The following is a 24,123-nucleotide window of genomic DNA, read 5'->3' as shown; positions in this document are numbered from 1 at the left end:
AAAAAAATCCTTGATTGCATTTTGCCCGTGTCAGGTAACCAACAAAATATCGGACAGAAGTCCTATCTTAATTAATGGGGGAATCCTGAAATTCAAAACTGTTCACTGAACTTGCAATAAAATTACATATTTCAAATCAGCATTCTGAAATTAACTGCCCCATGAATGTTGTTTCTTTTGCTCAATTATCGTTTAAAAAGCTTATTTTTTTAGGCTAGACCAGTCAATTAACATGTGCAGTCATATCACTCTTAAGACTGTGCATGTGAATTGGAAGGTCCAGCCTCAGGTTTCTTTGGTAACCAGAGCTTCTAACAGCTGCTGCAGTGATGCAATGACTTTACCAATCAGCAATTGGCTCTTTCATTTAGAAGGCATGACTATTTCGCCATATTGTGTGTTGGAGTTTCTTCCAATCATAAGTATGGGAGTGAAACATCTTTGTATTTCTAGTCTTTGATTCCATGTACGAAAAACAATGAAATGCATCATTAGTCAATTTTCTAAGGATTTACGATATATCAAATCCATTTAAATTATCATAAAGCATAATGTTACTGTTGGTTCACAAATGCTACCATTCAATTAAAGGTGCATTGTGTAATATTTAGGAGGATCTAATGACAGAAAACAATGTTTTCAGACGTGTATGAAAACCTTACATGATGAACCGCTATGTTTTTATTACCTTAGAATGAGCAATTAATATCTACGTACACCGCGGGTCCCCTTACATGGAAGTCACCACCATGTTTCTACAGTAGCCCTTAAAAAAAATACAAACAGAGCGCATTTCAACACTATGTTGTTCTTGCGAATAAAACACTGACACAATGATAACCAAGTAAAAATAATATTCAAAATAACATATCGATTTACTGAATAATTAAGTACATTTAAATCCTAAATTTACCTTTGTAAAGACAATTCATTGATGGCTACTCTCTGCTGTCTCAGACTATGACATCTTAGACCTGTATCGGCCACCGTAGCTTCTCTAAGGTTGTACTCACACTAGGCACGGTTGCCATGAACCGGGCCCGAGTACGATTGTCCCCCCTCCCCACTCCCCCTCTGGCCTGCACTCACATATAGGGTTTCAGCATTCGTGCCGGAGCACGCTTACGTCATTATGGTGCGACGGTTTCGGGATAAACAGGAAGAGCGGCGCTCTCTGAACACAATGGAGTGCATCGCTCTGTTTTCTTTGTGGATAATTTTGTGTTGTTTGGTCCACAGCCTGTTGTTAAACAGATGTGTCGCCTTAGTGACGCGAAAATTTTCACGTAATCGTGCTGCTCGTATGAGGGGGTTTGCAAGGTACCAGCTGAAGTGCAGCAAGGACTTTGCAGTTTTTAGTTTTTTATGCGTTTTGCACCTCTGCCATAGACCAAAGCGACCCTTTCCCTGCCATGTTGGTTTTGGAGCGTCGCAAAACCGTGACGCAACGCGTCCTTTTCCGTGCTCCAGCACGGTTAGCGCTCACACTGCATGCGAACCGCGCCCGAGTCCAACTGAACCGTGCCCTGGCCCACCTCTTCCAAGCGGGCCAGGGCCGGCCAATCGAGCCGCGCCCGGGCACAGTTCGGAGCACTCACACTAGTCAAACGAACCGCGCTTTGGTGGTCAAACGCACTCGGGCACGGTTCAAACTGGCTAGTGTGAGTACACCCTAAAAGGAGAGGTGAACTGGGGACTGAGACGTTGGATGCAATTCGTAACCTGATCTCTAGGTGCCGCTAAAATCTACACACTGCACCTTTAAATATGCAATGCAGGTTTAATATATGTGCTTTGATTTATTGATATAGATTCAGGCAGGTTTACTGAATAGAAAAAGCCCTTTGTGTGACTGTCACTTTCATATTTTTTTAACAGTATGTACTTCACTTGCATTTAAAGCTTATTTAAAAAAAAGATTAAGTTTGATTTATAGAGCACTTTCAACATTCGGTTAAAAACTCAGACTTACACTACAGCTGCACAGCGCCGCTCTGCTCATGTGGGTAACATGAACACTGTAACCTGGCGATACGGTTGCCAAAATAAATACACAAAATGGGCCTAAGAGTGCTGTAGCTATTATATTCAAGCTCCTGGAAAAAAAAAATCGGCCAGCACAGGAAGTGGATTCAAAAGCACTTTGTGCAGTCTTTCAACAGAAACATGATCAGACTTCCTCCATCCTTACAACCCTTCTCCTATGTGTCTCACACATGTCACTTTCTCATCGTCTATCACACTGTCACAGAACGATGGAGAAGCGAAGAGGGAAAGAGAGCAACAGAGAGAGATGAGGAGGAGAGGAGACTGGTACAATGGCCGTCTCTGTGCCTGTACGGCTGCCAGGACACGAGGAGGGAGGAGTGGAGGGTCTGACCAAACCGAGCAGAGTAGAAAGTCAAAAGAGAGAGAGTGAAAATCAGAGACAGCGGGCGGGATGAATAAGCCCTCCTCAGCCCATCTCCACCAGGCTCAGCCATACAAGGACGGGCCTGTGCCTCAGAAGGGCGAGAAAACCAACACCACACACCTCGAATGCTCTGCATCAGAGCCCTTATTGTACACGCCACTTTTCCCAGGATACCCTACACCCCCTGAAGCAGGACTAATGGATATGCCTAGTATCTTTTCCTCTCTTAGCTCACTCTCTGGAGACTATACCTCTACCTAAACTAAACTTTACAAAGATCACAGAGGACCATTCAAGGAAAAAGCCCTCCTGCACCAGGCACAATGGGTGTATAGATGTGTGTATATACAGGTATGAACGTGACAGACGGTGTTGTGGAGCAACTAACTAAAAGTAGAGACCCTACCAACCTAAGTTTCTCAGTAGTGTGACAGTATCTCAGTTGTTTAAAGTGAACTCAAGTGAATTCAGGTATCACAAAATCATAAATGCACAAAAAGATATTAGGGAGTCATTGAGATTTGCTTAAGATTACATGTAATAGTGTTTATATGAGTGTTTTCTTTAAAAAAAATAATAACTTAAGGCCATATATTATATATATATATATATATATATATATATATATATATATATATATATATATATATATATATATATATATATATATATATATATATATTAAAAAAAATACAAAAGGAAAAATATATATTCTCAATATTAGCTGATACAAAGAAATTACAAATCTCTAATGTGCCCTTTTTACAGACTGTGATGAGGCATTTTCTAAACACAAAGTTAATTTATAACACCACGCTCTTTTTTTTTTTTTTTTTACCTTGGCATTAAATGATAAATCTCTGACCAACACAATCTCTTGATAATCTTTCCTCTTTTGTAAAGTCATGGAAATGTTTCCTTGGATTTTCTTTCATTTGCTAATAGAGGTGTATGGGAAATTTAAGTTACATTTGTTGTTCCTGTTCACCATGATAGAAGTGTACACAACTATGATGACTTTTGCGTCTTAGAATACCGGAAATGTAAAAAGGGTCAATATTGTTAAATGGCATGATATATTAGTCATCCCTAATCCTGAGGATTTCAATTACTTAACAGTTCAGTTACCATTCTTTTAGTACTTTTAGACATTTTTATTAGTGGCTACATAAATGAAATCCATCAATAGACTTTATAATTTTATGATGTGTTTATGTTTGTTTATAATTGTAAAACAATGAATAGTAGTATAACCAACACTGTCAGATTTTAGCATTTTATTTTAAATTTAAAAACTGTTTCCAAATAAATAATTTAATTTTCATGCATGTACTGTACCCCCTCAAATACAGCTGATTACTACGGCTCTAATTTTAATATAAATGTTAAATAAATAAACTACTATGATTCTTATTTTAATATAAATGTGTTTTATTGTACTGTAGCAGAACTGTACATTTTAGCTTGTCAAGCTATGGTATCAAAGAGTCAGGCGCAGTGGTTTACGTCCATCCAAACAACACCTGATGAGTTTTGGGAACATGCATGTACTTGTAAGTACAGAGAAAAGCAAACTCATTTTTGAGAGCACATTGTGCTTTCCATTAATTTCTAAAGCTAAACCACACACAAAAAGAGCAATCATTCAAGCAATCATGCCACACAATTCGAAAATAATGTGCGGAGGCTGTCAGAAAGGGCACCACACATACACACGCACATCCTTAAGATGACATCATGCCAAGAATCTCTATGTTAAGTGCTGGAGACAACTAAGAGTAAAAGAATGCAAGCGTTCCCTGAAGAAGAGAGGAAGGAGCAGGACTGAAGGGATTCCAGTTTGAGGATGAAAAACGAGGAGACAGCTCGAACAGATCTTAAAATTCCAGCAGAAATATGTGAGGGAAAGATCCTAACCCTCTCTGGCACCGAAGTGCCTTCGGGGATCTACAAAATACCACAACTATACCAGAGTCCTCCATAACAGACCCTCACAACAGATGAACATAAAAGACTATGAGGCCACTGACAGTAAAGAGCAGGCCGACTGTTTATGTGCATGTTTGTTTCAGACCACAGACGTGGCAGCAAATCAACCCTACTGCTACACCTCATTGGCTGCTTCCTTGTTCCTGCCTTTCAGCATCATTTAATCCAGAACTTTCCCTTATATATCTAATCCATTGTTTGGCATGGCTAACTCCAGCCTTTCATCCCTGCACTAAAACCGTACACTGTAGCGAAACAATCTAAAAAACAGATGCTGCTGAAACCCGTAACATACATGTTAGTAGAGAGAGCCCGAGAAAGAATAAAGAATGAGAAAAATGTTTTGATTGTGCAGAGAGAGACTGAGAACAGAAGGTGACGACCCTAATTTGGACTGGATTGGTGTCGGCAGTAAATTAACAGGGTTTACTGGATGGTTGCCTCAGATTTATTGGGAGGCCCAAAGCTGGATGTCTGCGGGTCAAAATAATGGCTGAGATATTTCATACTTTAAAAGGGGCATGCAAGTAAGGTGTCTAGAACATGACGGCTATGGCTCCGTCTACACCACACTCTCCTTGTACGCACATGTACACTGGTGGGATGTCTGTGAGAGAATGTATAATTAGGGCTGTACAATAGGGCCAACAAAAATCATATTGCAATTATTTTGTCAGAGCATAGTCTGGTCTGAACTCTGAGACAAACAGCCCATATTCATGAAAAATAGAACAAAAAAGACAATATCATACTGAAAAAAGCACAAACTAAAAAGGAAAGTGATTTGATTACAAATCAATGTTTTGCCCACACTGCAATTAAAGTTAAAGTTACTCTTAATAATAAAAAAAAACAAGGCAACACAAACAACGCAAAAAATAAATACAAAATACAAGCCCAAAAACACAACAGAAAAAAAAACCTAGTCAAAAGAATAAAACAAAAACACCAAAAGCCTAAAAACAACAACAAAAAAACTAAAACAAAAGGCAAACAAAAAACAAAACAACAAAAAGCAAACAATATAATAAACAAAAGATAAAAACAACAAGTAATAAAAACAAGACAAAAAAGACTAAACCATAAGGAACAAAAATAAAACGAGACAAAAGAATAAAACTAAAACAAAAGCCAAAAGATAAAAACAAGACCAGAAAAACAAAACAAAAAGACAAAAAAAAAAACCTACAGTCAGGATCAAACAGGACTCAGTGACCAAGACTAGAATCACAAGTCCTAGAACATATTTTCTAGTCTAGTCACAGAAAATATTCTTTCCATGTTTTGTACGGACTTGAGTCCACACTGTTATCATTATGCTTTTACAATACAGAGTTATTAAGAATAAGATTCATTTCAAATGCTGTGTGTATAAACATCTAAAGAAAAGAAACAATTTAGTAAAGGGACCAGTGTTGGGGAAAGTTACTTTTAAAAAGTAATGCATAACAATATTGCATTACTCCCTAAAAAAAAGTAACTAATTAGGCTACTTATTTACTTTTTATGGAAAGTAATGCATTGTTACTTTTGCGTAACTTTTAAATATGAGCAGGGCTTGATTTCTTTATATATAAGAAGTTCTACAGTATTTATAGTAAATGTAAAAGTGTAATGAATAAACCTCAGGCTGAAGTAAAAGTAAATTCACGTCAGTACAGTAGAACACAGGAGAAGAAGGTTCAACACTTCAACAATAAAAAAAAACAATGAATCATCAAAGGTCAGCAGCAAAGACACTGGTTAATGAAATAGGATTAGATACATTTGTATTATTTAACATATTTAATTATTGCAAGTTTGTGTCATTTTCTGAGTTTGCATTTCACTGTTTTAATTCATTTTGATGAATACTAATACTGACTTTTATTTTTATTTTTTTGTGAGTGGGATGAATTAATGCACAGTCACACATAGTCTAGAACTACATCATGTTCACACAGCGCACACAAAGCCTCTGTACTTCTGATTTCTCCCAATATGGGGACAGGAGACTTGTCAGTCAATAAACTGGCATTTCTTTTTTGAAAACGCAACTCAGATATTCTCTTTTTAATTAAAAAGCAATGGGTTACTTCACTAACTTGAAGTTTGATTACTTGAAAAAAGTAATCTGATTACGTAACTCGTGTTACTTGTAATGCGTTACCCCCAACACTGACACTGACCAATTCTATCCAATTCTACTGGCCTTTTTTATGAAGCACATATTCTGCATGACCATGTTCTACATCCCTAATCCTACCCAATACCTAAATTTTACAACTACCTTAACTACTATTAATAATCAGAAAATTAGATGTTTATGGAGGTAAAAGACAGTTAATGGTTTGTTAATTGTGAGAATTGGACCTTATAGTAAATTGTGACCAAAAAAGCACATCCACAAACACACACACACACACACACACACTCATTCTAAAGCACAAATATCTGCTGAATGTCCTTCTAATATCTGACAGCGACCAGAGTCTAGATGAAAACTCACATTGATTAGGTTGGAAACATCCATGCTATAAGGGCTATTAAAGTCCAAATAAGATATTAGTCCCTTCCGAACTGCATGAGGACAAGTGAATTACAGAATTAACATTTTTGGATGAACTATTCCTCTCAATCTTTCTCCCAATCTAGTCTTGCATGGACATTATCACAGCATATTACATCTATATTGAGATCTTTTGCTGACAAAGGCAAGTGCTCAGTGGAACTATCATCACGGACTTCTCCCAAACCTCTCATGAGATTCGTTTAGAAGCCTTCAAAGGTTGGTCTTTGAAAGGACCGAGCATTTCTGACAGGGGAATTGGGATGTTATTGAGTTTAATAAGCTGTGTCATGAATGTGTGTTATTTTAACATCCACAGCACTGATAAAATGACTGGAATGTCTTCTGTCATCAAAGGTCTGGTCTGTTTTTTCCGGCTCTGACATCTGCCTTGTAGAGACCTTTGTGGGACTGAGACCATTACTAAATAGCACACATATCTCGCAATAACTTTCCCACAACTTCATCTTTTCAATTTTAGCTTTTGGGACAGAATCTGGAGCACATCCTCAGATTATTGTCTGTTCTTACATTTTTTTTATCCCACAAGATGCTACAGAGTCAGCAGGGAACAGCAGAGCAGAACTAGTAAGTACATAACTCATATAATAATGAAGATCTCGTAGGCAGCACACTATAATGATCCTAATAAAGGTTAAAAGAAGCTACATGAAAGGTCAACCGCACTTTTTCAATGAAGTTTTAAATGAACCACTTCCAGGTGGAGCGTCAGCACGGCGAGGTGACCTTTTCAAAGTTTATGTACCCACCGCCCGCTGCGAAAATATTTGAAATGCAAACCCTTTTATTGCGATGGTATTAATGGATGGAAATCATAATTTCATTTCCTGAGAGCACAATCCTGGAGCTTGTTGCGAAGAGGCATCGCGGTTCATTTGTGCCACTGAAAACCTGTTTTTTCCCATGAAGTCATATATAGGCTGAGACTAAAGGGATTTATGAGCCACATCTCAGGAGCAGAGCAAAGCAATCCTGTTGCGTGAGAAGACTCAATGTAGCATGTACATGGAATATGAACACACATGGAAGCTCCTCAGATGCATTAGGCAGAACTAACATCACTGAAACTTACCAGATCTCATTTCTCTAACTTCACTTGGTTTTGGTTTAGTTTTAACTGATTAATGGTTTTACCTAATTTTTTGAGTGAAAACCCCATTAATTGTGGACAATTTGGGCAATGTTCTACAATCTATCAGTTTCAAAAAGAATTGCATACTTGTGCTAATTAAAAAAAAAAAATGTTTTTTGATTATTTCTAACCTCATGTGCAACAAGGTGGGGGGAAAAAAAACTAAGTAGAAAAATGACAGATTTTTTGGGAAGTCGTTATAACCTTTAGACTTAAGTCCACTGCAATAATATTAGGCAGTGGCTACTTGCACGAAGTGTAAATAGCTATAGATTCTATTTACACTATTAAAAAAACAGGACTTTCTGCTATTTATACTACTTATTGCAAATAGTGGCAATTATCTACACCTCAGTATTGTAGTACATTATAAAACAGTATGCAGTAATAACGTATTGAGTGTAAATTATAATTTTAATTCAAATTATTAAATGGATGCCAACTTACTGGGACAATAAACCCCTCCCTACACCTACTCCATACTTAATTTTTCACCTTTTTGATCATTTCCTTCATTTTTATTGAAAAATGCCTTACTGATGTGATATGAGATTTGAAAAGGGAGGAAAAAAAATTTAGACAAAAGGCTGATTGGAACCTGGGTCGATTGCGTCAATAATGGCTATGGCACACGCTTTACCATCTACGCCACTGCAGCTGTTATCACTCGTGTTTTGTAGTGTTGACTACCCCAATCACACTTTGGTGGGTGGAGTTAGTGTAAATGGCCTATGCCAACAAGGTGGGCTATTGCACTATAAGGGTAAATAGACACTTTGATAATATTAACTAGCCTTTTTTGGAAACAAAATCCTCTCTGGGTCAAAATTACGAAATACAACATGATGTTGTTGTTGTGTAATGGCTGGTTCAAACAAAAATGTTTATATCTAGTCACATTGTGCTTGGTTAAGACAGTGTTATTGTCTTTTACATGACTTACTGAACACGGGACAAGTAGAACCCCCGTTCTTTTCTCTTATTTTCACTACAAAAGGCATCCTGCAATCAGCGCTCCAGATCTCATTTGTGTGAAGGCTACTTGCTATTTAAAACAAGAACAAGCTCTCTGCCGCCCTGACTTCTGTTTCAATAGGTCATACATCAAGACAAAATATCCCGTCAAATCATTTAATGGAGGTTCAGATCGGTTATTTTTTCTTCAGGTTTATATTAAAAGAGTTGAGAGAGCGACTCTACCTGAGAGAGGGGTCGGGACAGTCTGTGACTCTGTACACTCTTCTCCTCTGAAGACCAGGAATGGAGCCGGAGGCTGAAAAATAAAGAAAAATTAAGCTTTAATAGGTGCAGATCAAGGGAAATTTCCGAAACTGGTGTTGAATTCAAGCCAGGTTTGAAGTAAACTACTGTACAGTTGACATGAAATGGGTTGCAGTTAAATGAAATTGAGCCATTCAGTTTGAGGGATATTATTTATCTTTTCAGATGGGAAGTAGAAATGGACCAAGAAACTCAACAGAAGTAAACATAAGAATGTGAAACTAAAAAAATAATAAATTATGAGCCACAGGCTCTAAGCTCTACAATAACTATTTTACAATATACTTCCATTCAAAGTCTGGTGAGGATTTTTTGTTGTTGTTGTTTTTTTGTGAGAGAGAAAAAAATAGCACTTTGTTTTACCATAGATGCATTCAATTGATCAAAAGTGACAGTTAAGACAATAAGGTTCCAAATTAATTTTTTTTTTTTAAATAAATACTGTTTTAAAATATATTACAGTTTCCACAGAAATGTGAAGCAGCACAACTATTTTCAACAAATGAAATGTTTCTTAAGCATCAAATCAGTATATAAGAATGATTTCTGAAGGATCATGTGACACTGAAGACTGGAGTAATGATGCTTAAAATGCAGCTTTGCATCACAGGAATAAATTACACTTTTAAAAATTATTTAAATAGAATATTTTATTATTTATTTTAAATTCTAACAGTATATCAAAATATGACTGTTTTGAACCAATAAATGAAGCCTCTTTTAGCATAAAAGACTTCTCAATCTTTTTTTTTATTTTTTATCCAATCTTACAGATCGCAAAAGTTTGAACAGTAGCACACAATATCAGGCTTTCCACTAATGTATGAGATCATCTTACAGGATATAGTTCACTAGTCACATAGATCACTTCTTGTCATTTTTAAAACAATAGGGTGAGAAAATGACAAAGAGGTTTTCTCTTTAACTGTAGCCTTTTAATGATATAATCAAATACAATATCTTCAAAAATAAATCATAGCATGTTAATACAAATGTACAACAAAGATATTAAAAGAAACAAGTCATTTTGTCAGCATCATGCTGTGCTGTAATGCAGGCATGTGGCAAGTTCTGCCTGATTAATCCATCATTTATGAATCAAGTTGTAATCCATCACTAAATCTAATCAAATGAGCTTCACCAGCAGTGATATGTGGAATGTGCTGCACTCAATCAGAGGGTAGAGATGCTTACACTGTTACATCTGAGGAGAACAATAAAGAGGAGTTTGCATCTGAGTGTGTGTGTGCTCATTCATGGTTTATGTGGTTTATGCGGACACAAATTTGTATAAATGGCATGTAAAGGTGATTTATGGGTCAAAAGGTTTAATTCAGAATGATTTCTTTTGAAAATCTAAAAATGCAAATGTTTTCTGTATGGGGTAGGTTAAAACTGGAGTTGTGTAGGGTGATAGAAAATATGGTTTATACAGTATAAAAATTATTATGGTTATGGAGAGTCCCCGTAAACCAAAAAAAAAAAAAAAAAAACAATGTGTGTGCGCACATAGGAACCCTATAAGAAACTTTGTATAACAAAGAAAAAGTTCTTTACAATGAACGTTATGAACATCGAGAGGACTCCTGAGGCATCTTAACATGCATCCTGCAGAATAACATCAGCTCTAATCAACGTTCCCTTTGTCAGTTGCATGTAAAACTGAACTGTCTGCAACTTCACCTACTTGTTGGACCTATGTTCACCCAAAAATGAAAATTCCTCAACCTTCATATGACTGCAGAATGTCCAAGCTAAAAACAGTAGTAAACCTCAGTAGTAAAGTTGCAAAATCATACCTCTTACTGGTGGGTGTGATTCTGCCCCCTTTGCGGTCGGGGCTGGATGGTGGCTCGGGTGAGTATGGGTCAGGTGACAGAGAGGCTGGGCTGGAGATGGTGTACTCTCTGTAGTTCTGGTTCTCATCTCGACTCACCTGTACAGCCTCCTGCACAACCAGAGGAAAAAAACATCAATAACAGCAACTCTATGTAGTAGTCTTTTCACTAGCCTCACAACAAAAAATATTTTATTTTATGTTTATTAATCATTTTCCAAATTATAAGAACACTAGTATTTTCACCAGCTAAACATAGTTTTCAGTTATTTCTATCTTTTGCTGTAGTGTGTCAGTAGTACATATCAGTTTACATTTCCAAATATTTATTGTGCCATTAATTGTAATAATGCAGTGAGATTTGACAGCAGCCAGTGCTCCACACAGAGATCTGATCTCATCATTATCAGTCTGTCTGGAATGACATGAAGAAACAGAACCAACTGAGACAGACTCAATTCAGAAGATCTGTGGCCACGTCTCCAAGATGCTTCAAAAAACCTACTTGCAAAGTACTGTTCAAGGCACTTATTTAAAAAAGTTGTAAAATTAGGATCCTGTCAAAAATAAATGTCATAAACAGATTTTCTTTGTCAATTAACTTCTATTAACTAAATTATATCAACATTTGGTTTAGCCGTCTCTTCAGCATTTAAAAAGGCAGGAACTCTGTCTGATTTATAACACTCCCAAGTTCCTTTCACATGTCATGGATACGGACATGCAGCATTATTGTTGTGCAGAATTGAAAAAGTGGGAATTGCAGACTCAAGTGTCTTTTGAGCCCAACTTGACAAACTATAAATCATTGATAAGCAGATAGTGGTTCATCTTCTCTTAATGGTTACCAGGCATCCTCGACTGCAAATCAGAGAAGAGAACCGATCACTTCGGCTTGGGCCAGTGGTTCAGTAGAGCAGCACACTCACCACAGGCTTGCAACAGCGATGGACTGCGCTTTTGTTGCTTCTTCCAGCAACATTTCATAAATGAGAATTTTTTTTTTTTTTTATGTCATTGATTCCTGTGATGTTAAAGCTGAATTTTGGGAATCATTACCTTAACAAATCATTCAAATATTCTGATTTGCTGCTCAAGACACATTTACTATTATCAATGTTACATATTAGGTATCAAGTATTGTTTATATACTTATGTTATATAAGTTTATAACCTTATTGTATAAGTTTTGTTAGTATTTGCTTAAAACAAGATAAAATACTGGGTAAGAAATGTAAATTAATTCTTAATTTAAAGGGAGGACAAGATTATTTTGCTTTCTCCATCATCAGATATTTTAAGAAAAAAAAACATTTAGATTTTCTTTCTTTTTTTCTTCACAAAACTAGACTTAATATCTTAAGTGATTTTAATTCTCAAATAAATGTAGCATGATTAGATTTTTGTAATGGAAAACAAGACAAAACATATACGATAGACAGAGAGTGAGAGAGAGAGACAGAAAGAAAGTGAGAGAGAGAGAGAGAGAGATTTTTTACTGACCTGGAAGCGGCCGACCAGTTGCTCTGTGATTCCATTGGTCTGGTCCGGAGAGGGAGGAGCAGGTCTGTGTGGAAAAAGTCAAACATTAGCACAAGAAATTTTATTTTAGAGTATGCATATTATCATATCTGTCTTCCTGTAACTTTACTGCAACATTAATCTGGGCACTTTCTTTAAGCATGGCTTTATAAATTAGACAAATCTGGCATAAACCAGGAGACGCAAGCATGTTTTAGAAGCTCAGATAGAGTATGTTGCTTCCATAAAGTAGCACGGATAAACTTAAAATTATTTTTTTTTTATTCTCATATTATCCTTAAACTTTTCAGCAACCAAGTCAATCTGACAGACTGAACAAGCAGAAAGATCTGGACTGGAATCCCCTCAATACTGCCATTTATTTCCTCCGCTGGAACTGCGGATTGCGATACATTTAACGAAATGCAGAAGGCTGCCCGAGCGTTAATGTAAATTGATGAAATCTGACAGAGAAAAGACAACACAGTCTTGTTTAAATACATTAGCAGAACCCCTGACCAGGAAGCAGCACATGTCTGAAAGCGTTTATTTATCTTAGAATTAATCCCTGGCATATGCTTACAGAAAGCTCTTTATAGCTTCATGAGGAAGGAATGCCACACAAGGGACTGATTCAGAGCTGGTGCTCTGCGGCTTCACCATACCTCAAGTCAACCCTAGGAAGGCTTTCCTTTATTCCTCAGGAAGCCAAGATCTCTTTGGGAAACCATTATCATATTATTAATTGGATATTCTTTTATATAAACACCCACTGTGCTTGTAGTAGTTCATTTGTGCAGAAAAAGAGAACGCTCACCAATTAAGGCAACAGGTTTACTCTGGCCATAAATGTAATCTGGTTTATTTGTTGAACGATTTCCGCTTCAAACTAAATTCAGTGTAGATGTTTGAAACACACACTTCATTAAAAGTGCTTTAAACAATCAGAGAGTTGATGCAGGCCTGAGAACTGGAGGAGTCTTTCCAAACAAGCTCTTTTTCACTGGCGTTAATGAGATGTTTTACTGCGAGGCTTAAGCGGAGCATCCTCCCATCAATGCTAGTAAAAACAAGCCATGAACAGCCCAGGAGGACACATTCTTTTCACACTCCCTCTACCTTTTTCAGTTTCTGCTCACAATTGTTTTATCTCTCTTACTTTGTTTCACTCCATTTCATCCCAACGTCATACTCCCTTTGATTTATACTTTCTTCCTGTATAGTACATTCAGTTTTCCCCCTTCATCTTTCCGTCTCAGGCTCAAAGCTGAGGAGGTCTTGAGATGAGCTTTGTAAGAGTCTAAATGCAGAAACATTTTGATGCTTGCAGTGATGGTATTTAAAATGGCAAATTAAGAAATGCTACTATTTGAGAGGGGTATAGTCAGCATAAAGCAGTTACAAATGTCGGTAGTTGACTGTGTAGATATAAATTTAAATATAAATCCCATAATGTATACAACATAAAAAAAATCTATCACAGTTTTATTATATTCATAAAAGAAAGATAGTCTGTACCGATTTTTCCCGGAAAAACACAAGCGGCTGGAGGCGTGACGTGCGGGCGGAGCTTAAGAATCACGAGCGCCAGTAGGCTTTTGCGTTGAGAGCGTTTGGAAGCTGTGACATTACCGTGAGGAATCAGATCCAGAGGCTGAAATTTAACAAGAGCAGCATCAGCAATCAGTCTCTATGTGGTATGTACTGAAACTGTATATATTTGCTTAACGGTTTTGGAAAATGACTAAGTTCCACTTTATGTCGTCTTTTTTTTTTTAAGCTGTACATGTGGAAAGTGCAGTTTGATGCCGACATCGCATGTTGTTTGATGTGCTTACGAGCCGATAGCTAAGTTAACAACACAGAGATATTTTAAGCAGTTTTACTCACCGCCTGCGGTTCCAACACACGATCGTGACACTTTTTCATTGGGACTACATTATCCTTAAGAAATAAACTATGTGCAAATCCGGCGTCAAACTGGGCCTTGTTTGTAAAACAAGCATCTTCGAAATGCAGGAAACAAACAAAAACACTTGCACAACTCCGTTGATGCTCTGTAAAAACAAACTCCATCCACTAGTCACTTAATGCTGTTTTTTTTTGGTAATCTGTGCAGGGTTGTTTTGCCCTGGCAACCAAAAACACACTTCTTTTGTGACATTTCGCGACGCTCTCGCTCTGATCAGTGAAGTCTGTTGTGCTCTCAGTGCTCTGCTATACGGGAGCGCGCACTCTTCCAGCAGACGTGCCCTTAGGACCCATATAAGGAAATTCCGCTCCATCTAAGGTCACACAGACCCATACTCGAAAAAAACTGCCACTTAATTTTTGAAACTTTGTCCATGTTTAGCATGGGAATCCAACTCTTTAACAGTGTAAAAAACTCAGTATGCATGAAATAGCATTTCACCCCCCCTTTAAGGTGAGAACAAGTTGCCTGTACATGGAGCTATAGCAGAATGGGCATAAATTAGCAAATTAGCAGTTGTTCAATGGCTTTCGAACACTTGATGCTTTTTGCACAAGTACTGACGTGATTTTAGGGTCTAGAATCCACTAGGGGTGTCCCCAACTAAGGATTTTCATAGTCGAATCAGAATAGGGCTGAAATGATTCCTCGAGTAACTCGATTACAAAAAATGATTCCACTGCCTCGAAGCCTCTTTTAAATCTCACGTCAGGTTCTTTCGCAATGATTTTTTCAATTTGCCAAATTTTGAATGAATTAATCAAAAACAGGTCATTGCTCTTACACCAAATCACACGTGAACACATGAACAACATCTCCAGAACTGCTCTGACAGTCACTTCATGAGCATTTGACCGTTTGATTTGAGTAAAACTAGCGTCACATCACTTACACAGAACTGTAAAGGTACGTCAACCCGTCAAAATAAAAGTCCGGTTTATTTTAAAAACAAGTATTTGCCAGAGATGTATTACTATTGTTCAGCAGAACGTACATAGCCTACTACTAAAATAAAAAAAACATATTTTTTTAAGGTTTAATCACACAACATTTCTTCCATGTTTTATTTTTTATATTAAATCCCTTTTGTTTACCAAAAAGTTAAGTTTGCTTAATTTTCAATAATTAAAAGATAAATTAAATTAATGATTTATGTGTTTAATGTTTAATGTTCATCTCAGAAAATGCTTTATTTAAAACCCCAACTGAATGGCACTTAGATGCACTTCATTACAGACAAAGAAACAATGGGTAATAATTAAATGTTTATTTTTAATGTATGCATTGCCTTCTATGCATTTAAAAAAATAAAAATATTAGTTTTTCTAAAAAAGGAAACTTAGTTGTTCATTTTAAGAGACCCAGGAGTCTTATTTTCTCCTGCATACATAATATTGCACTTTAATTAAGCAAAAACATTTTATGATATTTTAAAATATTCGATAGCTACAGCCCTAAATCAGAATTTTCTAATCTTGCTGATATTCGACTGATAGTCGAATCATATGTTTGGGGGTGGGACAAAAAACATTGAGTCAAGTCAGACATTCGACAGCCATAATTACTGATGTTAACACACAGGGAAAATATGTAACAAATGTTTTGCAGATAGAAACGGGGTAAATAATGTTTTTATGTTTTGATTAAAATATAGTTAACACTAAACGTCAGCGAAACCCTAAAGTTAGCCTATATGACAGTATTTATTAATGTTCTGCATGTCTGTTTTGAGCTGAAGATGACCAGTAGAGTGAGCATTTGATAGCAAGTTTTTAATCAATGGGATTAAACTCATAATTCCATGTAGAATATGCTTTGTTATTTATACAACAATGTTAATATTAGGACTTATATGCTATTTGCAAAAAGGGCCCGAATGCAAATGAACATGCATTTTGTGGATGCGGATTTTTCATTCTCTGAATAAACTCATTTTGTGGACCCGTTCTTCACAAAACAATGCAGTGAAACAAGGCAGCTAAACTCTAAAAATTCACAGCGCTTATTATAATGGTGTTTTCATTATAATGGTATGGGTGTGACAGTCCAGTCATAGTTATTAATATTTTGCTTTGCTGTTTGTCCTGCTCGTGCTGCACGCTGAAGAGGTAATAATCGTAATACTACAAAGAAGCACTTTACTCAACCAAATGCATTTTATATCAGGTAAATAATATATCCACGATATATATAAACCGGCTGAAATGTTTTGAAATCACTTGTACCCTACCTGTTCGAAAAATCCAGTCTCTGTCTGTGTCAGTTTGAGTCTTGGTAAAGTTTTAAATCCCTGCCGCCAAGATGCTCCTCTGTCGGTCACGGATTATGGAAAGTGAAACCTAAATCTAAAGGAGTGGTTGGATTTATTCACGCACTTTAAAATATTTATTTGAAGCTTCTTTCTTTTCAGATTCGTATTCACAGCTTTTTCATAATAGGCTGCATATTAACATATTGGGAGAAAACCACAAGTTTTATGTGAAATCAAACATTTGAGCTCCCCCATATAGACAGAATCATAACAGCCTGCGAATATTCAACTGTGAGATTGGTAGTCCAATCAGGCTCCTCGAATCGAAGCATCAAATAGTCAACTATTTGGGGTCACCCCTAGAATCCACCCAGTATTGTTTGGGCTCAACTATGGCATTATATATTTAGTACAACACACACACTACTGTAAAGTCTTAGGCCAACAGTATTTTTTTCACTAACAAACAAAAAAAATTGTTTTAAGTAAGTTATTTCTATCTTTTGCTGTAGAGTGTCAGTAGGAAATATCGTTTTACATTTCCAAACACTGATTTTGCTATTAATTATAATAATCCAGAAATATTTTTGTTTGCACAAGCCAAGGAGTCTGACAACAGCCAGTGCTCCACACAGAGATCTGAAATGACGTGAAGAAACAGAACCAACTGAGACAGACTAGACCCAGAAGAACTGTGGCAATGTCTCCAAGACGCTTCAAGAAACCTACTTTAAATGCAAAGGATGGTCACATCAAATGATTTAGTTAATTGATGAATAAAATTGATTTATATTTATCTATTTATTTAAAAACCAAATCATTATTTATGATTATTTATTTTTGTGTAACACTGTAAAGTAATAAACAAGTGATAGTGATACATTATAAACATGACTGAAGTTGTCGTACTGAGCTTATACTGTATGTGCAGCATGACTTCAATTAAAATCAACAGGGTCCATCTAAACTAGTATCCATGGTCACATCACGGACATAATGTGTTAAAAATAGCATAGCAGACTTTCTACTTGTTGATGCACATCTACACTACAGATACATATAGTGATACGAGCCTTATCGCTCTGTCAAACAATACTGTTGAGCTGCCAGATAAGATCAAACGGCTTTCACTCTGGTCAATACTCAATGTACCTCACTCAAAAAAACTTGAGGAAATGCCATTTAAAAGTGAAACTATTCTAAACTGACGTCATTGTGCTGTATGCCTCATTTAGTCCTCAATAAGGTAATCTGCCAAGAGGGTTTAGTGTGATATTTCAGAGGAGGACTGCAGTAGTTTGTCTTCTAATGCTCCTTTGAGAAGTTCTTCACTTTTGAAGGCAAATGCATGAATTCCCTGCAACTTCTTCCTTATTACAACATGATTTCCAGAGTGACTTCTCGTCCTATGACAGTACACTTTCATTCTTTGGAAGATGTTGCATGAGAGCGTCTCAATGCACCACATGAACTGTGGCATTCCAGCCATATTTTCAACTCACTAGAGATTAAATCTTTACAAGGTCTATATGTGACCCTGGAGCAGAAAACCAGTCTTAAGTTGCTGGAGTATATTTGTAGCAATAGCCCCAAAAAACGTTGTATGGGTCAAAATTATCGATTTTTATTTTATCCCAAATATCAGTAGGATATTAAGTAAAGATCATGTTCCATGAAGATATTTAGTAAATTTCCTACTGTAAATATATTAAAACTTAGATTTTGATTAGTAATATACATTGCTAAGAACTTCATTTGGACAAATTTAAAGGTGATTTTCTCATTATTTAGATTTTTTTGCACCCCCAGATTCCAGATTTCCAAATAGTTGTATCTCAGCCAAATATTGTCCTATCCTAACAAACCATACATCAATGGAAAGCTTATTTATTCAGGTGATGTATAAATCTCAATTTTGAAAAATTTTCACTTACACTTAAGTTTTGTGGTCCAGGGTCACATATGAGAACGCTACAGATTTTTTTTTCAGAAATACAATGAGAAAAGAACAGGAATAACTATAAAACCACATGAGATGCACATCAAAGGCTTTTCAGAAGCTGGAAAGTTCCCACAGGAGCCATAAATGCTCGACGCAAAGCCAAGAGTTACTGGGGATGATCAGCGTTGGGGAGTAACTAATCAATATTAGCAACAATAACTACATTTTCAAACTTTCAAACAGTGTACATTAGCATTTGCAATAAAAAAGTTTTCCAGCAATACTGCTGTAGTATTACTAAACACTAGATAGATTGATAGATTTCAATATCATACTGATTTGCACATGCGCATTTACTGCAGAGAAAACTGATATATCAAACACACTCCACGGTCTTTCTCTTAAATATAGCACTGGAAAATCTAACTCTAGCGAAATTGTTCAAAACAACTATGATTCTTTAAGTTTGGTCAATTTCTTAAAGTGAGTTACAAAAAGGTAGACTGGTCTACTTTGAAAAAAAAAAAACCTAATTATTCCTAACTAATAGTTGGTCACACTAGTCCTTTAGACAAATTCTTAACATACAGGCTAGGTTAATGCAACTGGCCCCAGGTTTGATAAACTATCTGGCTGCTACCGTTTTGTAAGATCAAACACTTTACACAACAGCTTAAAGAAAGTCTCATTAATGCCAACAATTCTTCAAGCTGAATTAGTCAAGTCAGCGTCAATCCTCTATTACATACTGCAGGCACTACTATTTGTAGAAGGATTGTCCTGAAAACAAAGGTTCAGGTAGACAGCAGGATACCTAAATAAGTCTTAGTCTAATATGAATTTAAAAAATGGAAGACATTCTCCTTCTTCCTCCAATACTGTGGGCTACAGTACAGACACACGTAGATACACAGAGCTAGAGTGCCATTGTGGGCCTAGTGTTGTTTTTGGCCTGGTCAGAGACATGAGGTCAGAAGGGAAAAATGTACTCACACGGACACAGGACTCAAAGTGCATGTGTGTGAGAGAGCAAAGATACCGTTCTGGCCAGAACAGGGTGTTTACTTTTGCTGACATGAAAACGGGCTTCAACTAGCCAGTTATATGACTGAACAAGTACTTGACTAACTGATCTAAAATCAACTAAATCCTGTATAATTGGACTGATTTTGGGTTCATTGGACATCAAGGTCTTTTAGAGGGAGTTCTTTCATTAAAAAAGCCTACTGTAGGAGCAGCACAAGTACAGAGGGGCAGTCGTGGCCTAATGTATAGAGAGTCGGACTTGTAGCAAGAAGGTTGCAGGTTTGAGTCTCTTGCAAGGATTGTAGGTGGAGGGAGTGAACGTACAGCGCTCTCGTCCAACATGACTTCAATACCATGACTGAGGTGAGACCCTTGACCAAAGCGGCCTTAACTGCTCCCTGTGCGCTGCAGCATTATGGCTGCCCACTGAACATTTTATATGGCCCTATTATTGTTTCAACATTTATTTTTTTTATTTTTTTTATGCCATTTTGTATTAAAACTATATTCACTGAATGTGATAAAAAAATTGAGAGCGTGTGAATCGTAATCGAATCGGGACATCTGAATCAATACACAACCCTACTTCACGTTTTTTTCAACTTTCACTTCACATGGATCAAATTTCTAGCTCCCTTAAACATTTAGCAGTTACTGAATTTCAACACAGACATTATACATACCAAGACAATTACCAAATGACCTTTGCAAAGACCCACCTTCTTTAGTTACTTTTGCCATGTCTGACAGGCAATGCGTCTCTTACACTTCAAATGTTCCCACGCAAGTTAAAGTCCACTGACATTAATCTACTCTCCTGTCTAGTTTGTTTGTCAGACAAAATGGCAGATTCTGCATTATGATTAGTCAGATCATCTGTCAATTAAACTCTCGGCGAAGGGTCACTTGGTAAAGTCATTGTGTAATCACAAGTATCATGAGAATCTCTGGATGCCATAGAAACAGTTAGTGTCTCAAGACCTGCCCTCAGGAATGAACCCAAGCATTGGCTTTACCAACCTGAAATACATATATTTGTTTGAGTATAAGAAACTATATTTAATAGAAAATGTATATGTCAGATGTTATTGTTTGCCTGAAATATGTTATTCAAATATGAGTTTGTCAAGTAGTTTTGGGGATTTCAGCATTTCCCCATAAGTAGATAGAAAATGGTTTTGCAAAAATGGTTGCCTAGAGGCACACAACGTGAACTGACTTAATTTAAAATTTAAGTTGTTTTTAATTTGGTGAAATTTGTAAAAATAGAAAAAAAGTCACAATTCTTGTATTTCATGACCATCATTGTTTGTTTTTCAGAGATGGATGCAAGTGCATTAGTACTGGTCTAAAGTTTCAATGTAGACTAGACAAAGAAAACGGAGGCATCCTCACCTTTCTACGAGAAGTTGCAGCTGAGTCGTGCAGCTCTTGATTTTGTTTTGTGCCTCTACGTTGAGCATCTCGCCAGTTTCGAGTCCATTAATCTCCATGATGATGTCACCAGGCTGAAGACAGGCCGTCGCTGCCTTACTGCCAGCATTCACCTTTGGACAAAAACATTCAACCAATCAGAACTCAGCCTCGTACAGTCTGTGCACCATTAAGAAGAAAACCAATTAAATTTGAGTCAACACAAGTATTGTTTAATGAATTTTAAAAACAACACAAATTACTACATTTTGTTTAAACTACTTCAAGATACAGTTTTGTTTTCTGTGATGAATGGAACACTGTACAACCAGTCCTGCTCATTTAAACTGCACAGAAACATTATGCAAGTAGCTAACATAGATATGGTCTGTTGAATTATTATTAAATGTTTATAGCCTATATTTACTCCATTTATATTCCGACTTGTTTTACAGTGTGTGGATTTAACTGCCACTGTTAGACGGGTTCTAAACAGGTTTTCTGAACACTTTCTCATCTGTCATTTGGTTAAAAAGTCCTGCCCCAAATTTGGTTGAGTCAATGTTGCTGTGTCAAACAGAGCAATGTTTTAATAACACCACAGACTTTTCTTACAACATCAACCCACCAATGGATTACTTCGTGTTAAAGTTGGCAGAAATCTTAAAAACAACTAGACAGGGGCTGCTGTTAGTTGAGCAAAGATTCACATCCCCTCAAGACTCAACAGTCAATAAGGCCACAACCTCATTAGCAGGAAAGGAGGAAAGCAACACCTCAACTCGATTCCAAACACACAAACTGACTGGCACAGAGATGCCCTGCAGACTGCCAGTCAGTCAGCTGTTGTTGTTGTTGTTGATGTTAGCTGAAAGCGAAGGGGCAGAGGAGCCATGTCTGAGGACCTACTCGAGTCCCAATTAACTGTTGCTACAGAGACCCACATTGGAGCGTGTCTCATGTAATCAGAGTACGGCTCGCTTCATGTGGAGTGTGACTATCCTTCCCCTTCCACCCCTGTGACAGTGGTGAAGATCTGAGAGACAGATGAGCACTTCACACCCACATACTTCACTCCAGTATTTGAATCATACAGTCACTCTCAGTGCCGTCAGGTATTTTTATAGGAATATCTAGGTAGATAGTTTCTGAGTTTTTTCTTGCGCAACAGTGTCAAACCATATACGTAAAGCTAGAGGAATCAAGGAGAATCTGGAAGATTTGTGCAAATGGCAAACTCCTGCTACTACACTCTGGCCTGTCTCTCCATGTGGCCCTTTGGAGCCCTGTTAAAAAAACACCCCATGCCGTTCTATTTTGTTTGTCTTACAACCTCTCTCAAAAGCACTAATTTTCCTCACATTTTAGCTGTTGAGGGAACAACACAAACATAGAAGTCTGAGACAGTGAAGTCCCTAAAGGGTAGTTCGAACGAACATGAAAAATGCATCAAGCACATTTGAGCTCGCATTTACTATTTGATGAACTAAATATATGTGCGCTGACTAATGTTTGTGTGAGAATAAAATAATTAATCAAATGTTTTCATAAAAATAAAGCAATTAGTTCTGGAGTCCTTTCACAATGTCTTTATGAACTTTTTAAAGAGCACCTATCATGGAATTTTGAAATATACCTTTCATTTAGTGTGTAACATAGATCTAAGTGAACAAAAACATCCTGCAAAGTTTAAAATATGTGCACCGTATATAAAGTTATTGTCTTTCAAAAGTAAGAGTCGACTCCAAGTCATTTTTATGAATCGTTAGAAGACCGAAGCTTTTTCTCTGACTAGATGACGTCAACTTGTCAAGTTATTTGAATACGATACGCCCACTTATTGCGCTCCAAGACGCCAGTGAAAACTAGAAAACATCATGGCGACGAGACGCTGTGTTCTGAAGTGCAACTCAAAAGCAAACTTTTTTCATCTGCCCAAGGATGAGCATTTGAAGACTAAGTGGCTACAATTCATATATACTACTGTACCACAGAAGTATAGTCCAAGCCTTGTGTTTTGTTCACGCCATTTTGAAGACAATTGCTTTACCAACTTAAATGCAATCAAACTTGGATTCGCGAGCCGGCTGATATTGAAGGAAGGTTCAATTCCAAGTGTATTTGCATCAGCTTCCTCCTCCGTATCACAACCTGTAAGTGCTATTAATAATTGTAGCTTTTATGTTTTATGTAGCATGCTTAATAATTGTTTGGTTTGTTGTGTAAGCACCGTTTAGCTTCTAGGTCTTTAATGACAATTGTATTGAGATATGTGAATTGTTTGTCGTTGTTTTCGGAGTTTTCCTTAAGAATAGAGTCATACCTCGTAGTAACGTTACTGCTTTTTTTTTGTTTTTTGTAAAAACGTTATGTTTATGCATCAAGTTAACGCAAACAAAGACTGATTGTGCTTTTACAATATGAACTGTGGGCTATACTCGCTAATGTCACGTAAAGGCGTGGTTTTGAAAAGTGAATCACTAAACTAATCATTTGAGAATCGCTGTCAAAACAGCTAAAAATAAATGCATATTATAAGAAAACTAAAGTCTTTTTTGTCATTGCATGCATGCAAAACTGTTGTTGAGGACTTCTAAAACAATATTTGGAACATTTTAAATGCCATAATAGGTGCTCTTTAAAGCATCAAAGTTTTGGCTGCATAACCTTTCAATGAAGAGACCGAAATCTCTCAGGTTTCATTACGATTAGCTTCAACTGTGTTTCAAAGATAAATTAGTCTTATGGGCTTGGAACAACATGGGAATGAGTAAATT

The 24,123-nt window shown here is 36.8% G+C and overlaps 1 protein-coding gene across 2 annotated transcripts in view; it reads right to left on the bottom strand.

The window, feature by feature from the left end:
* The window catches only part of LOC113107364 (PDZ and LIM domain protein 2-like), a 62,162-nt gene that overhangs the window by 22,271 nt on the left and 15,768 nt on the right, over nt 1-24,123 (bottom strand). For both annotated transcript variants that reach the window (XM_026269815.1, XM_026269816.1), the window contains exons 3-6: nt 21,329-21,480; nt 12,725-12,788; nt 11,184-11,332; nt 9,304-9,376 (exon numbers count right to left, since the gene is read on the bottom strand). In XM_026269815.1, the coding sequence (XP_026125600.1) occupies nt 9,304-9,376; nt 11,184-11,332; nt 12,725-12,788; nt 21,329-21,480 (438 nt within the window). The remainder of the gene's footprint in view (nt 1-9,303; nt 9,377-11,183; nt 11,333-12,724; nt 12,789-21,328; nt 21,481-24,123) is intronic.

This window comes from Carassius auratus, chromosome 8 (genome assembly GCF_003368295.1).
Source record: "Carassius auratus strain Wakin chromosome 8, ASM336829v1, whole genome shotgun sequence".
NCBI lineage: Eukaryota > Metazoa > Chordata > Actinopteri > Cypriniformes > Cyprinidae > Carassius > Carassius auratus.
The sequence above is the reverse complement of the archived record's forward strand: the minus strand, read 5'-3'. Positions and strand labels throughout refer to the sequence as shown.